The sequence below is a fragment of the Pteropus medius genome, unplaced genomic scaffold (assembly GCF_902729225.1).
Source record: "Pteropus medius unplaced genomic scaffold, Ma_sr-lr_union100, whole genome shotgun sequence".
NCBI lineage: Eukaryota > Metazoa > Chordata > Mammalia > Chiroptera > Pteropodidae > Pteropus > Pteropus medius.
This window is the reverse complement of record NW_024344370.1, coordinates 18,169,008-18,187,566: the sequence shown is the minus strand read 5'-3', so window position 1 is coordinate 18,187,566 and position 18,559 is coordinate 18,169,008. Positions and strand designations below refer to the sequence as shown.

The following is an 18,559-nucleotide window of genomic DNA, read 5'->3' as shown; positions in this document are numbered from 1 at the left end:
ATAAAGCAGGGATCCAAGATGCTTAGACACCATCTACTGGAAACCAAAAGAAAAATGCCTTCTTAGAACCAGGCTAAAGAAAGACCATTATAATAAATTTTCTTTCTGGAAAAAGTAAAACAAAAAGCAGAATACACCTCCATTAATGACCTCGTGGAGAAATAGTCCATTAAACACAATAAACAACCAAGATGAAAAGGCAGCTCAGAAAGAAAAAGAAAACTCTCCAGAAAATAAGCTTAAAGACATAGAAATATGCAACTTAAATGACAGAGCATTCAGGATGGTACTTCTGGAAAAACTCAATGAGATCCAAAATAATACATATCAGTAATTCCAGGTGTCTAAAAAAATACTACATCAGCATAATAAGTTTTTTTTTTTTTAACAAGGATATTGAAACCCTTAAACAACAACAACAACAACAACAAAACAACTTCTGGAGATCAAGAAAACACTGAAAGAGATGAAGAATGAAATAGCAGGCTTGGAAAATGGAGTCGACCAAATGGAGGAGTGGATCAGTGATATCGAAGACAGAAATCTAGAAGTAAATCAGAAGGGAGAAGAGAGAAACCAAAGAATGAAAAATAATAAAAGAGAAATAACAAGAACTAGCTGATATCATCAGGAAAGGTAACAAGAAAAATGGACATTCTAGAAAGGGAGGAAAAAGGAGCAGGGATTAGAAAGCATTGTCAGACAAATAGTTGAGGAGAATTTTCCAAATCTAAAGAATGAACTAGAGCTTGGAATTCAAGAAGCTAACAGAACACCCAATTACTTCAAGCTAAAAAGGCTCTCTCCAAGAAACATTGTATTAAAATTATCAAAAATCAATGACAAAGACAGAATTCTCAGGGCAGCCAGGGAAAAGAAGATGGTAACCTATAAAGGAAAATTCATTAGATTACTGTTGGACTTCTCAGCACAAATCCTACAAGCAAGAATGTAGTGGAATAAAATATTCAAACTATTAAATGAAAGGAACTACTAGCCAAGAATAACGTATTCAGTAAAGCACTACTTTAGATAAGAGGGAGAAATAAAGACCTTTTCAAACATATGACAGTTGAGGGAATTCTCCACTATGAGGTCTGTATTACAAGAAATACTGAAAGGGATTAGCTAATCTGAACAAAATAGCCAAAAAATACATAACAGACAGTAAAGCAACTAGCAGGCAGATAGAAGAAGAGAACTGCAACCCTTATTAAGAACAGGACATTATAAGCTTAAAAAATAAGAAGAGTTTTGATATTGCAAAATAGAAATGAATGTTCAGCATACATAGTGACAAATTGAGACAGCAGTTACAGAAAAGGGAATGAAGATAAGGCACACACAGAAGAAAATGGACTTCTACATATATATAACTATCCTTTACATATTTGTAATACTAACAACATGCCAAAGTTTCAGAACAAAAGTATATAACATAAAACAAGAACAACGAGAGGGAAAACCCACAAAACCCAACCAAAATACAAAAAAGAGACACACAAGGACAAAGAAGCAATCAAAACACTGTGCTACCAGAAACCAAAAAATAAAATGGCTATAGGAAAACCTCATATTTTAATAATCACCCTAAAATTAAATGGACCGAACTCCCCAATAAAAAGACAGAGAGTTGCAGATTGGATCAAAATACAAAACCCAACCATATACTGCCTCCAGGAGACACATTTCCAAAGACAAATTTAGACTCAAAGTGAAAGGGTGGAAAATGATATTTCAAGCAAATGACATTCAGAGTAAAGCGGGAGTAGTGGTACTAATATCAGATAAAATAAACGTCATAATACAAAAGGTACAGAATGATACTGAGGGACACTTCACAATGGTAAAAGTAATCATACACCAAGAAAACCTAACACTTATTAATATCTATGCTCTCAATCATGGAGCCTCAAAACATATAAAGCTATTACTAGCAGAACTAAAGGGAGAAACAGACCAAAACACTATTGGAGTAGGGGACCTTGTACCCCACTGTCAGATGTGGACAGAGCATCCAAACACAAAATCAGTAAGGAAATAATGCTCTTAAAAGGCACATTAGACCAACTGGACATAATTTACATTTACAGAACCTTTCATCCCAAAATAGCTAATTATACATTCTTCTCTAGTGCACATGAAACATTCTCGGAGATTGACCAAATCTTGGGACACAGAGATAACCTCAACATATATAAGAGCGTTGAAATCATACCACCCATATTCTCTGATCATAATGCTTTGAAACTAGAGATCAACTGTAAGAAGAAAGCAGAAAGAGGCACAAATACATGGAGATTAAACTACATGCTATTGAAGAATAACTGGGTCAGACAAGAAATATAAAGAGAGATCAAGAGATACATAGAAATGAATGATAAAGATAGTAAAACATATCAACACTTGGGACACATCAAAAGCAGTCATAAGAGGCAAGTTTATATCATTACAGGCCTAACTCCAAAAACAAGAATGAGCCCAAATAAACAACCTAATGTTTCATCTTAAACAAACAAACAAACGAACAAACAAAACCTTGAAAAGGTAGAACAAATGAAGCTCAAAATCAGCAGAAGTAAAGAAATAATCAAAATTAGAGCAGAAACAAATGAAACTGAAAACAAAACAAAACAAAACGATAGAAAAAATAAATGTAACAAAGAGCTGGTTCTTTGAGAAGGTTAATAAAATTGACAAACCCCTGGCTAAACTCACTAAAGAAAAAAGAGAAATGAAACAAATCAACAAAATCAGAGATGAAAGAGGGGAAATTACTGCTGATATCGCAGAAATACAAAGGATCATACGAGAATACTATGAAAAAGTATATAACACCAAATTTAATAACCTAGAAGATATGGAACATTATTTAGAGAAATAAAACCTTCCTAGACTGAATCAAGAAGAATTGGATCTAAAGAGACTGATCAGCGGTATGGAAATTCAAACAATCATCATAAACCTCCCACAAAGTAAAAATCCAGGACCAGATGATGCCACTAGTGAATTCTACCAAACATTAAAAGATTTCATACCTATTCTCTTCATACTCTTCCAAAATATTGAACAGGAGGCAATACTTCCCAAGTTATTTCATGAAGCCAATATTACCCTGATACTAAAACCTGGTAAAGATAACATGAAAAAAGAAAACTACAGACCAATATCTCTCATGAACACAGATGCAAACATTCTAAATAAGATACTAGCTAACTGTATACAGCAACATATTGAAAAGATTATACACCACGATCAAGTGGGCTTCATTCCATGGGCATAGAGATGATTAGACATATGTTAATCTTTTATTGTGATACACCACATACACAAATTAAAAATAACAATGTTATGATCACATCAATAGATGCAGAAAAAGCCTTTGACAAGATACAGCATCTATTTATGATCAAAACACTTAAAATTGGTATAGAAGGAAAATACCTTAACATAATAAAACCATATATGGTGAAATCTCAGTCAACTTTATACTTAATTGTGAAAAATTAAAAGCCTTCCTTTTAAGATCATGAACAAGGCAAGGCTGTCCACTATTGCCACTGTTATTCAATATAATATTGGAGGTCTTAGTGAGTGAAATATGGCAAGAGAAAGATGTAAAAGCAACCAAATAGGAAACAAAGTAGTCAAACTGTCACTATTTGCAGATGGCATGATGTGCTATATAGAAAACCTTAATATTTCACAGAAACACTACTAGAAACCATAAGCAAATACAATAAATTTTCTAGATACTAAATCAACGTTAAAAAAATCCATAGCATACTCTAATAACGAAGTGTTAGAAAAAGAAGTGGAAAAAATAATTCCTTTTGCAATTACAAAAAAAAAAGAATAAAATACCTAGGAATATATCTAATGAGACATGCGAAGGACCTATATAATGAAAACTATAAGACCATATTAGATGAGATCAAAGAATATACAAAGAAATAGAAACATATTCCGTTTTCTTGGATTGGAAGAATCAACATAGTTAAAGTGATCTTATTACCTAAAGCATTATACAGATTTAATGCAAGCCCCATCAAAATCCCATCAGCATTTTTTAAAGGAATACAAAAAATCATCAGATTTATATCGAAGCACAAAAGACTCTGAAACACCAAATCCATTCTGAGAAAAAAGAACGAGGCTGGAGGCATCACTCTGCCTAACTTCAAATCATACTACAAAATGACAATAATCAAAACGGCACGTATTGGCAGAAAAAATCAGATATACAGTCCAGTGGAACAGAATCGAAAGTCCAGAAGTAAATCTATGTTTATACGGGCAAATTATTTTTGACAAAGGAGTCAAAAACATACAGTGGAGCAAGGAAAGTCTCTTCAATAAATGTTGCTGAAAAAACTGGAAAGCCACTTGTAAAAGAATGTAAGCAGACTGTTGTCTCTTCCCGCACAACAAATTTAACTCAAAATGGATTAGGGACCAAATATAAGACCAGAAATAATAAATTGCACAGAAGAAAACATGAGAATTAAACTCATGGACCTTGGACTTAAAGAGGATTTTATGAATTAGACCTCAAAGGCAAAGGAAGTAAAAGCAAAAAGAAATGAACGGGACTACATCAAATTAAAAAAGCTTCTCACAGCAAAAGAAACTATCAACAAGGTAAAAAGACAAACATCTGAATGGGAAAATATAATTGCATCAATGCCTTCGATAAGGGCCTAATATCAAAAATATACAAAGAACTCACACAATTCAATGACAACAAAAACAAACAATCTAAAAATGAGCAGAGTACCTGAACAGACACTTCTTCCAAGAAGACATACAAATGGCCAACAAACATAGAATAGATGCTTAACATTACTAGCTATTAGGGAACTGCATATCAAAACCAGAATAAGATACCATTTCATACCTGTTAGAATAGCTGTTATCAATAGGACAAATAATAACAAATGTTGGAGAGGATGTAGGGAAAAAGGAACTCTCATACCCTGCTGGTTGGACTGCAAATTGTTACAGCCAGTATGGATAACAGTATGGAGGTTCTTCAAAAAAACTAAGAATTGATCTACCATATGATCCAGCAATCCCTCTACTGGGTATTTACCCCAAAATCTTGAAAACTCATATCCGTAAAGATATTTGCTCACCAATGTTTTAGCAGCATAATTCACAGTGGCCAGGTAATGGAAGAAACCAAAGTGTCATATAATAAATGATTGGATAAAGAAGATGTGGCATGTATATACAATGGAATATTACTCAGCTATAAGAAAAGATGAAATACTGCAATTTGTGACAACATGGATGGACCTTGATATAATCATGCTAAGTGAAATCAGCCAGACAGAAAAATTTGAAAAGTACATGATATCACTTATATGTGGGATCTAAACCTAAAAGGAACATACAATTAGAACAAACAAACAATGACTCATGGACATGGACAATAGATTAGTGGTTACCAGAGTGTAGGGGTGGGGATAGGGGAGAGGAGATGGGGTAAAAGGAGTCAAATATGTAGTGAGAGATAGAAATCTAACTATGTTTGGTGAACACACAGTGAAATTTATATATGCCTTTCTATTGAATTGTACACCTGAAACTTACTGGATTTCGTTAAAGAATGTCACCATAAAAAAAAAAAAAGATGAAAAAAACATAGAACGAAAAATAATTAGCACCTGAATTGTCATGTCAGCATAGTATATTTCTCTTCCTGCTTAGAGCCAGATTAAGAAGAGAAGTTTCTTCCCTAGTTAATGGAATGGATTGCATATTTTCTGGCAGGGGAGCAAAATGAGAAATCTGCTTTACAGCCTCTTCAGTCAGCCAGATGACTGAACCCCTAAGAAGTTTAAAATCAGGGTTATATTGGAACCCTGAGGCCGTTTTACATATAAGTCATGGAAACAAAGCATTATCACCTGGAAAGGTCAGCTAATTGATAGAAATGTGTGTCCTCCCCCCACTATCTTTCCTAAACACATCTCGTTAAAACATCAGCTTCTTTCTCACTTTTATCTTTGTGCTCACTCCTGCTTTTTGTTTTCCAATTTCTGAGGCAGACTGTTACATTATTACTCCTCACTCATTTAATGTTCTCCTCTGTACCACTTTTTTTAGGAAGTAGCCAGGCTGATTTTCTGGAGAAGAGACTTGACTTGTACATGCCTCTGGAGTTACTTGGTTGTTTATATTACAAATCCTTGTCTGACTTGCAGTTTTTAGATCAAATTCTAGTCTCTGTATGAAACTTATTTATATTCTGGATCCTCAGTCTTTTTCTACTCCTAGACTCTAGAAAATATAGATCTACTTAAAAAAAATCAGTCAAGTTTCCTTTATCTTTGATGCAATAATACATGATCTCAAAGATGATAAAAAAGTATGTGTGTGGGCCAGAAAGATTTATACTTTAATGTTTTTTGCTCAAAGTACTATGATATGTAGACAAGTTCAATAATATACAGTAGGCATGCTATGACAACTATGTCAACTATTCTTCTAATATTAAAATTTCATTTTGTCACATTATTTGTAAGCTATAGTAAGCACTGATTTTACTGGAAAAGCTGAGTTGACTGGAAACTCTTTCCCTCCATTCCCACGTTCTTCCTTTCTTCCACACAAACTTATAAAAAACACTTTTAAAATTATATGTTCATATACAATCTTGTCTTTTTCAATAGAAAGCAATAATGGTACCAATTCGATTAATAGTAATCTTGCCACAACCCTTAAGATTACCAGTCTACATATTCAAAATCATTAAAAGTTTCGTGGACCCAGGATAGTTACTATTCTAGATACTGAGGAGACAGCAGTGGGAAAATAAAAATCAGACAAAGGTTTCTGCTCTCATGGACAGTGTACTGTAGTGAGATGAAATATGTAACAAAAATAGTTAATAAATAATTACATCATATATTAAAAGGTGATAAATTTTATAGGAAAAAGAAAGTAGGTTAAGGGGGTGGAAATCAGGGTGCAGGTTGAAATGTTAAATAGGATGTATAGTACAGGTTTCACTATTAAAATTGAGATATGAGCAAAAAAACTGAAGTTGGGGACTCAGAATTACATGCATCAGAACTCTGAAACATACCTTGTAAAATACTGTGTTAGTTCTAAATTATTAAGTTCACCTTATCGTCTTATTAAGTTAAGCTTATTAAAAATCTCTAGTAGAAGTTCAGAGCAGAAAGGGAGATATAGTAAAATGTCCATTTCTCTATAATTCTAGAACAGTGTTTCTTGACCAGTGTTGACACTTGAGCCAGATAATTCTTTTGGGGACAGGGAAAGTGAGGACATCCCTGGTCTCTACTACTGTATGCTAGTAGCACACACCCTACCTCCTCAATTTTGACAGTCGAAAGTGTTACCAGCCATTGCCAAATGTCCTCTAGGCTAGAAAATTACATCCAGTTGAGAACCACTGACCTTGACTTAAGAAGTCTTCTCAGACCTTTGATAACTGAGAAAGCCTAATTTAGGGTGAAGTCAGGCTCATCCAATTATTTCCTAGAAAAAGAGGTTTCCAAACGTTGTTTCACGAAGTGTTAATAGATGCTTAGGTGGACAAATATATTCTCCCACTTCTGAAAATTTTAAATTACTGTTTAATTTATTTAGCAGATGCTTATATTGCATTTACTGTGGTTCAGGAATTGTTCTATGTATTTGCAAATAGTAGCTCATTGATCTTTATAACAGCCCTATGAGATTAGGTATTATTATTATTATTATTATTATTATTATTATTATTATTATTATTCTAACTTTACAAATGAGGAAATTGTGGCACAGGTTAAGTAATTTTCCCAGGGGCTTACAAATCATCGAGCAAGTTTTCAAACATAGGCTCTAGCACCTTTCACTCTTCATCACTATGCTCTCAGCTGCCTAAATTAACTCGTAACATATGTTAATATTTATCACTAGTATTCTAAAGGCTCTGAAATGTTCTGCTTGAATAGATTTAGCAAATTTTAGAAGAAAATAGTGTGCTCAGTGAAGTTTGAATTTCACATAAACAAACAATTATTTTTAGTACAAGAATGTCCCATAGAATGTTTTGGGTATACTTATATAGAAAAATTATTTGATGTTTATGTGAAATTCAAAGTTCATTGGGCACCCTGTAATTTATCTGGCAATCTTTGCTTTAAGAAAAACTATTCAATATTGTTTAACCTAGTTTTATCAACGCTAGTTTGATCAATAAACCTTTTTTTTTGTTGTTGTTGTTGGTGCACCTAATAACCTGGGTAAGTTTCACGGGACTTATATTCTAAGGACAATGGGAATACTTTCCAGCTAGATTAGTTTGAGTGCTTACTCCAGACCACAGTGACCTCTCCTTCTTTGAACTCTTAGAGACACTTAACAATCCATGCCACATAACGTCACACTTAATTGTCCACTTCTGTAACTTGCTGACTTCTTTCTCCCAAAATAATGTGTCATCTCCTAAAGAACGAGAACAAAACAGGGCCATGATTTTTTTTTTTTTTTAATATTCCATCTTACTTTATCAGGCTGGAGATCATTCATTCGTTTGCTACTAGCTTCTTGTTTTTATTTATCAGCATTATTTTGTCTCCCTAAAGAAATGTAACAATTTGGGGATCGAGTTTTTCTTTTTCACATTTGATAATGGCAACACTTGAGTCATTGTTTAACTCAGACCATGAATACTTTCTTATATTCATGCAGGTCAAATCAATACACAACAGTTGGTCATTTAGTTATTACCCTTCCTCAGTTTGGAAGAGGGAAGTAGGTATCTCGCTAGAGCCAAATGTAATTCTAATAACACCAACAAATGGGAGTCCCTTGGGCCGTTGTATTTAGGGAAAATCTCTTAAATCAAATAATGAAATATAATTAGTTGTTACAGAATAAAAACTAATGAACTGGTGATTGGCTACATTTTTCTACTGCTGAGTGAGTCAGCTAGGTTCATTTTCTATTTCTGTCTCACAATCCTCAAAGCCTAGAGGAAAGAAGAAAGACAACCCCAGAAAAGGTGGAAAAATAAACACTGGAGTCATAGAGAAAGTTTCAAGCAGCCTTGGCTTTAATTTTTAGGCACATTTTTTTCATTCTGAGCATTTTACTGTGAGTTTATCTTTTTGTTCAACAAATAAAGTTCTTGTAAACTTTCATATCTATTCATCTGGACTCTAAGCAAGAAATTAAAATAAAGAGCTTATTTCCTAAATGGATTCCCAAGTGCTATTATAAAGTATGGCAGGTTTAACAAACATGCTCAGTAAAAGCAGTCTATACTTTGCTTCAGTAAATAAAGAGGTTGCTCATGTCCTCAGCTAGATAGCAGTTGTTCTGTCTTTATTTGTTATTTTATACTATCATGTTATATGTGTCGATAAAGATTTTAATATATATTTCAAACACCAGCCTTTTAAAACAAAATGTTTTCTCCCTGGATTACAAAGAGATGCTCTTATTTAACTGACAAGCTATGTTTCTAGTTTTCACCCATATTCAATTTCATTGCCAATTAGAATTTCTCAAGTCCACCTAACAAATTCTGACATTAAAATGTATTTATCCAAACTCTGAGCAAAATGTATATGTCATTCATATGTGAAGACCTATTACAAGATTGAAATAGATTCCTAACATATTTATCATTCATTTTTGTAACATGCAATTTAAATCAGAAAAAAAAAATAGGTGATTTGACAGTTTCTATGCTTATACACCAAAACATAATACATTCTGGCTAGTTTTTGGCTATTATGGATCATAGCATGCAATGTGACTTTGGTCTAAAAAAGTAAGTTTGGTTATCACAGAAACTTAATCATAAGAAGTCATAAGTAGAATACTTCTTTACTGTGCTTTTCTCGGACTAGGAAATTTATTGTTTGTGAGACATGTAGGATATGAACAATGGACCAAATAGAGCCCAGGGTTATCTTATCTGTGTGAAAACTGCTGCTGAAATTGATGTGACCTCTGCTACACTGTCATTCCAATTCTCACCCTCTGTGTCCTATTTGTCTTTTGGTAGAAGCTTAGATCTGTGTGTTGTCTCTATGTGTCTCTCTTGGGCCAGATTATCAAAATGAATCATTGCCTGCATACCTTTTATATTTCTATTTATTTTCCTAGTGTTGACTAGATCTGATGAAATATGATTCTTTTCACATTTGATCCTCACTGCAGCAAGCAGCACCTAATTCAGCTGTTTCTATCTCTTTAAAGAAGAGTAATACTATTTTGAAACTTCAATCTACTGTACAGCATCATTACACACCATAGACCATGCAACCTGTCTTCATAGTCAATAGTAATTTTCTTTTCAACCAATTTAATGGCATTTCTTTCACCTCCAAATAGAAGACTTCTTACAATTATAATGTAGTTATAATTTTATTTTATGCATACTGAATGTATTGCTTTCTTTTTCAGGTATTTGTAGAATACCCTTCAGAGTCTTATGACTGAGGTTACATGTGTTTGTAGGGTGATATGTAATAAGAAATCCATTAATTTCAAAACCCTGCCCCTGATACAAAATATTCATTCAGGAGAAACATTATATTATCTCTGAATCAGCAGGAAGTCAACATTCTAACTTTGTAGCAGTTCATTTTATAAAAAACAGATCTTCCAGGCTACATGAATTTTTACTTTAAGATTTATAAACATCAATAAAAAGGTATAGAACCTCTTTAATTTTTATTAATATTGATAGATCATTATGAAGTCATTCTGTTCACTTAATGCACTCATGTGGAGAAGACAAAATACTAACTAAATATAGCCCTCAAGCAATACAAATAAAGTATAATATTACTTGGTTGGTTGTTGAGAAATGCACATTAGACACATTAGTGCTATTGTCTAAGACATATTTTAGAATTTAGATTTTTTAATGAAATATTTTAAATGTTCAAATCTTGTAGTTGAAATAGATCACAAAAGAGGGAAGAAGGGAGAAAGAAATGTTCTATAAGAGGTTAGTATTAATTTTACAAGAGAGCTGTAGAAAACACATGCATGTGCATCATACATTTATGATCAAAATGTTATTTTTAAGTTTTACTATAAAACCCTTCTGAGAATATGTTTATTATGGCCTCTTGTGCTGAAGGAAATTAACATTTTAGCTTATGCACTCTACTGAAATCTTTAAGACAAACACTCTTTATAACATTTTGGATTCAAATAATGTAATGATATAGTGAAAATAATCAGTGAAAATAATTTTAATTCTCTAAAATAATTAGTTAGCTTTTTTTTTTATCCCCGTAGATTCTGGAAAATTAAAAATTGTAAAGGTGATCTATATTAAGAGCATTTTATTCAGAGATAAGGCTATCTCATCTCACAGTATGTTCCAGTAATTCTATATCACAGATTCCCACACAAGAAATCTCACAACAAACCATGATGACTGTGAAATTAATGGGGTTCAAGACTCTGCACACTATATATATATATATATAATGCTTGCAACTGAAAAATGAGGTCTAAGTGTATGACAAATCCATATTCCTATTCCTACAGGAACCAGAACCAATAGCTAGATTTTTGTTTCCAAACCATTTGAAAATTGCTTAGGTCTAGATTCAAACTTAGATTTTTTTTAATGTTTTCTTGAATTATTCTCATAAAATATGAACTCACCGAAAAATTTTCTGACCAAAGAAAAGTATATTTTTTCAAACTTTATTTGGGCCCAGTTACTAAAATAAAGACACTGTGGTAAGTAAAGTAATTTTGTTTGAGCAGTTATGATTCACCCCATCATGCAGTGCTATTGAAGCCATTTGAAAACACCAAGGTTTGTCTTGCTACATCAAGAGTACTTCTTTGTAGCAGTTTACTTTTGCATGTGTCAAAAAAGCCCCAATTCCTAATTGCAGAGGAAACTTTGCTATATGGTTCATACATCTCACATAAAAGATTTTCAACCAGAATTCAAATAGATAGACAAGTAGTTAGCTTCTCAAAGTAAGAGTAGATTCCTTTTGTAATTGATATATCTGTCCAAAACAAATTTGAAACATCTTATTAGATAAAATTCTATTTGTGTCTCTTTATCTGAAGCTAAGAGAAGATCTCATTAGAAAGAATGTGGGAGAAGTTAACATTAAAACAAAAGGGGGAAAATGATACCATTTATGTTTTCACAACATGGGCAATATTTTTTTCATAAGGAATATTATTCACAATAAAAGGTAACAATAGAATCAATCCAAATGCCCACCAACTGGTGAAAGATTAAACAAAAAACAATATATCCATGCAATGGAATACTTTTTCAGCAGTAAAGGAGAAACTACTGATGCATTGTACATGGATGAACCTCAAAAACTTTATGCTAAGAGTAAGAAGCCATTCACAAAAGACCATATAGTACATGGTTATATTTATGTAAAATATCGAGAAAAGACAATTTAGTAGAGACAGAAAATAGATTAGTGGTTGCTAGGTTTGGGGGATAGTAAAGGAGATTAACTGTAAATGATCATGAGGAGTATATTAGGGGTGATTTGAGGTGTTCCTAAATGGATTTGTGGTGATGTTTGTACAATTCCATGAAATTACTAAAAATCACTGAAACATACATTTAAAGTAGGTGAATTTTATTGTATTTAAATTACAGCTCAATAAAATTGTTAAAAAGAATAAAGATAAGTTAGAGAGAGAGAGACAGAAAGAGAGACAGAGAGAGAGAGAGAGAGAGAGAGAGAGAGAGAGAGAGAGAGAGAGGAAAGATTTGAAGAGGAAAAAATAAAAAGCAGTTTATGCTCTATCAAGAAGTTATCTGATTATTTAATTTATAGGTATTCATAATATATATTAATTTTTTCCCCAAATTTCATACCTCTTTAGCAGTAAATGTTGCTTTATTTTTGCTGATTCTTTTTTTAAATTAAATTTATTGGGGTGACATTGGTTAATAAGATCATATGAGTTTCAAGCGTACAGTTCTATAATACATCATAAGTATATTGAATTGTGTGCTCACCATCCAAAATTTAGTCTCTTTCCATCACTGATTTTTTTTTTTTTAGGCGAAGCAACCCTTGGTTGACCTCACAGATTGCAAGGACCTTGTCAGTTTATAAACTCTTATTTTTATTTATTTATTTTCTTTATGCCTACAGCACCTGGTCTTCCTATGTGGTCTCCCATCTAACTACTAACCATGCTCGACCCTGCTTAGCTTCCAAGATCAGATGGGATCCAGCTTGTTCAGGGCAGCATGGCCCTAGATCCATCACTGAATTTTTACTGAACGTTTATTTTGAGAAATTAGCTGGAGAATAGATATGACTTCCAATTAAGAGTTTTCATCATTTAGTATAGAAACAAATCTCTATAGATGTTATTAGCAGTGAAAGAAACATAGTGAACATTTTGAACTGTTAATATGTGAACCTTCTGATGTTAATTTTGTTTTTTGCAGAAGAGGTACCAGTTCAAATACCAATGATGAAGTCACCATTGGACAAGATCCAACTGACTCCTGGGCAGACATTGCCTCCTGGATTCCCTGGACCATTCATTTTTGCTGATAGTCTGTCCTCTGTGGAAACTCTGTTGACCAACATTCAGGTCAACAATATTTCTATAAACAAAATAAATGTAATACAAGACATTAGCCCCTACATAAATTATGTTGTATTTGAGAACTAAAACAAATAAGATGAACTGCATGTCATTTGCTGTACTTTGACAGGGTTTACTGAAAGTGGCTTTGGATAATGCTCGCATCCAGGAGAAGCAGATTCAACAAGAAAAAAAGGAACTGCGAATGGAGCTCTATAGAGAGAGAGAAATTAGAGAAAACCTTGAAAGACAACTCGCAGTTGAGCTTCAAAGCAGAAGTAAGTTTAACAATTTCAATTATGGAGTGAATACTGTAATGATGATATTTTCAACAATAATAGAAATATTCTCATGGATAGCTTGGAAATGCTGAAAACAAATGACAAGCTTAGAATCAAATACTGTGTGTAATCCACAGGTAAGATATTTATACTAGTTCTCCTTGTAATAAAAACTAATGAACCAGATCTGCACTTCAGTTCAGTTTCAGATTTGGAAATATGAATTGTCTTAGTATTCTCACAATTTCACAAAGTACATCTGGATATAGATAATCTAACAAAGCCTTATAAATGAAATACTTTTTGCCAAGAACAGTGCTAGATTCTGGGGTTATAAAATAAATAAAACTCAATCCCTGCCCTTGAGAGATTTACATTTTAGAAGTCTAGCACAACCAACCAGTTAATTTCAAGACAAAGTGGCAACAGCAATGACGCACAATATAAATGATTATATAGAGAGTGGGGCAGGTAGTTCATCTTGGGGGTGAGTGCATGGATGGTTAAGGATAGCTTCCCGATGCTGGCACCTGATCCTGAATCTTGAAGAATCAGTAGAATAAGAAAGGTTAAGAGACTATCTGAGTTATGTGAACATTCTTGACAGAGGTATCAGAGAGCATAAGCATAGAGGCTAAAAACCTTATACATGGGCAACTATATATAGTTTGTTATTACAGTGGATTTGAGTTTTATGAAGTGACTGGTGGGAGATGATACAGAAAGTTGGGGGCAGAAGCTAAATTATGGATATTTTTAGCCATGTAAAAGTATTACAAAATAAGTATTGGGGGTGATCTTTTAAATAGAGCACTCCAGTTAAATAGAGCACTCCAATGTTGGGAATAGGTTAGAGGGGGCTTAGAATAAAACTAGAAATGAGGAAACTGTAGAAGGAGATTGCTCTCATCCAGGCAATGGTGATGAGGACTGAATTAGGGTGGTATAAGTAGGGATGGAGACGAAAGGGAAAGAATAAAGAAATATTAATCACGAATATAATTAACTTTCCAACCATGGGTGGATATTTGATTATTTACAGATATAGATAATGAGACTGATACATATCAAAATAGAAGAAAATTAAAAACTTCACTTTAGTCAATAATTTCCACCTTTTTATTCTATTTACCATAAAACACTAAGCAGAAGCAAAAGTGACTTGTGAATTTCAGCTCCTTTTCCCTTCATGCTTACTGTTTTATGGATAGATCACAAAACAAAAATTAATTAAAAGAGTTAGAGTGGGAAGGAGAGACAAAGTCAGGGAGAGAAAATCTACATCCTAGATAATGCCTCCCTAAACAAGGAAGAATGACTGTAGTTGAGTTAAATCCACTAACTTTTTACTATTCTAAAGTGGCATCTTACATTCTGAAATTTATGTCAAGTAAATGAAAACTTATTGTATATTTTCCTTAGGGCCTAAGAATCTTTGATCCAGTTCAAAATGGAAAAACAGTCATTGCATTTAAAAGGAATTAAACCTCTTGATCTTATCTTGCCAACGCAATAAATACTACTAAGCAAAGGCTAAATTGTCTTTTGAAAGTTTGAAGAAATTGGCTTGTTTCTGGTATTTAGTATTCAAAATAGATTATTATGACTAACATCATAAAAAAACATTTCTTTAGTAAGGAAACATTTTATACTAAATAACCAACTAGTCATATGTTAAATATAACATTCTCAAACTGATTTGTGAAAATCTGCATATAGTAAAATTGGCTTATTACTTTTAGAGATCTACTCACATTAATTTTTGTTTCCTAACTTCTCATAGAATCTCCAGGTCTATCTTTATAATTGCTATCACATCTACTGTCTTTTTAAAAAGTCCTAGACATGGTAGATGTAATGTTGTATCTGTTATCAAATTTACTGTAGCGTATTCGTATTTAATAAATTTAGCTTTAATTAAGATATACTAATACCACTACTACTACTATCATTATTACTACTACTGCTACCCCAACTACCTCTACTCCTACTCCTCTTACTCCTACTACTACTAGCTAATGCTTATCAACTGTCTATGTGCTATGCAGTTTTTAATGTTTTATATCTAATGGCTAATATGATTTAGAGAAACTACTTCATCTCTATGAATCTCAGTATTGTCATCAATTACAATAGTTGAACTAGATGATCACTTAAATTCCTTTCTAGTTTCCTAAATACCTCATACATAGTACACCCGACATTTTATGACAAAGGGTGAACACTTTACATGAAGTCATATGCTTGAAAAGAAAAAAGGGGAAACATTGATACTATTGTTATAAAATAACATCCTCCCAAGTGTCTAGAAGCAATAGTAATAATAAATATATATATATAAAGAACATGTATAAAACTGTAAAAAATATATTAAGAATCCCTATGTCTTATCTTTTTCTCCAATTAAAGGAAGCAATGTTTCACACTCAAAGTAAATATTCCATTGAACTGCCTTTTCATTGTTAACCAAAATGTGTCACTTGAATTAAACACAAATACACATACAGAATAACATTCTTTGCAGATTAAATACTTAGAATCATAGAATGATAGAGCTACGAGAGAACTTAGAAGTCACTTGTCTTGGTTCTTGACCAACTATATGGTCCTCAGGCTTTGAAACAATTACATTTAAATGTGATCTTTGGCCCTCGGGCTATGAAAATTACTAACTGTGTAATCTTGGGTAAATTAATTGACCTCTCAAGAACTCAGTTTTCTCATCTATAAAATGGAAATAATAGTATTTTCTTTGCTGATTTGTTGTAAGACTTAAATGAGCTATACCCTCCAAAAATGTTCAGTTCATAGCAGGTCTTCAATAAATGATACTTATTATTTATTTATATAATTTAAATGTAATATACTGTGAAATTATTTACACTGTATAGAATCATACATTTCAAGGGAATCAACAAATAAGCAATAGAATATTTTTGAACCAATAATTTTACTGGAAGCAAAATTTTGTCTTACAAGGACATTACATTACACATTAATTTGAATAAATTTAAATTTTTGATCTAAATAATGTGTTAAATGTTTTATCTGAATGGTGATACTTAAGTATAATTACAATAGTAAATTATTTTTATTTTCAACCTTACTTACAGCCTTTCATCAGAAATAACAGAAATCATACATTCTCAATGTTTTTGTTCTAAGATTTCCATTTTGTTGTTACCTTAGACCTCTGAATTTTGTGTCAAGTGAACATAAATTTACCTGGATAACCGACTCTCTTCAAGTTGCTAAAGGTCATTTATATGAAAAGACATTGAACTGTGAGATAAATACAATTGAAACTCAAATTAGCATCATATTCAGTTCAATCAAAATATATTAATTTATATGAATAATTTTAACATTTAAAATGTCATATAATTTACAAGTTTGCTTAATGTTCCTTGAAAGTTCTATTGCCATAATGTCAATATCTTAATTTTTAAAAAAACTGATTTAGGGAGAATGTGAAGTTTGATCTGTTTAAAATCTTGCTATGAACCATGATCCAGTATATTGCTGGAGCCCAATAATTCTACTTGAGAAATTATCACAGATTTCAGGGTTTCAGAGTTTAGAAACAATCATACATTAAGGCAGCTGAAGTTTCTAATTAAGATATTGTTAACCAATAGTAATTTTATACTGTATTTGAGCAAAAAGAGATGCAGCCCGGGAGATTCAGGAAGAATCTTAAGTTGTGTTTCTCCTTGAAAAAGGGGAGGCCACAATTTATAGTGAATGTTCCTGCACAGGTTCTCAATTCGATTCATTTTATGTAAACATGTTATCCAAATTGGACGGAGCAGGTCTCAGTCAATTGGTTGAAAGAGGAAACCAGGGTTTCTCTGTAGTGGTTGACCAGACTCAGACAGTGTAAACAAGCAGGGCTTTTGTGGGAAGCAGAGAGTTCAGTCTGAAGTTCTTCCGTGAGGAGCCCCTATCAGTGAATGGCTGCTAGGCTCTTATTATCCATAAAATGTAGGCCGTTGGTTGACTATGTGGAGTCCATCTCAGCAGATAAATTCCTTTTGGGGGTTCATATTAAATGATGTTTTCTTCTCGATTTCTACAACGTAAAGCCTTAAGAGTTGAGGTATAGTTGTTCTCTAGCTCTTACTGTCTTTTTTACTTACAAAAAAAATGCTGTTGTGCTTTTACAGGCTGCTTAATATAATCATTGTTGAAAGTTATTCTCTTTAAAATGGATGGATGGATGGATGGATAGATAGACAGATGCCCTTATAATTGGTAACATGTCAGAGAAATAGACAATTGAAACTGTAACTTTAAAAGTTATACCATGTTTTCAACCCAATAGTTTATTTATTTTTTTTTTACTTTTTGAAATGTGAATAGCAATTTCCTGAGGAATAATAAGAATATCTTTCTTAAGAGATTTATAAAATATTTAATGCTATTATTAAATGCATGTTTTAAGTCAAAATAGAAAACAATTTCCACTATAACTACCACCACCATATAAATTATGTATTATAGAGCGGCGGTCCCTAACTTTTTTGTCACCAGGGACCAGTGCTCTTATGAGAATCTAATGTTTGATGATCTGAGGTAGAGCTGAGGTGGGGAGCGGCTTCAAATACAGATGAAGCTTTGCTCAGTCACCCACCACTCACCTCCTGCTGTTCAGCCTGGTTCCTAACAGGCCACAGATGGGTACTGGTCCACAG

The 18,559-nt window shown here is 32.8% G+C and overlaps 1 protein-coding gene and 1 pseudogene across 1 annotated transcript in view; one reads left to right on the top strand and one right to left on the bottom strand.

Moving 5' to 3' along the window:
- Positions 1 to 18,559, top strand: part of DACH2 (dachshund family transcription factor 2) — a 683,066-nt gene that overhangs the window by 650,466 nt on the left and 14,041 nt on the right. Inside the window, exons 12-13 of the mRNA XM_039870200.1 lie at positions 13,442 to 13,590; positions 13,715 to 13,862. Of these exons, the coding sequence (XP_039726134.1) occupies positions 13,442 to 13,590; positions 13,715 to 13,862 (297 nt within the window). The remainder of the gene's footprint in view (positions 1 to 13,441; positions 13,591 to 13,714; positions 13,863 to 18,559) is intronic.
- On the bottom strand, positions 13,131 to 13,249 carry LOC120608406 (uncharacterized; annotated as a pseudogene).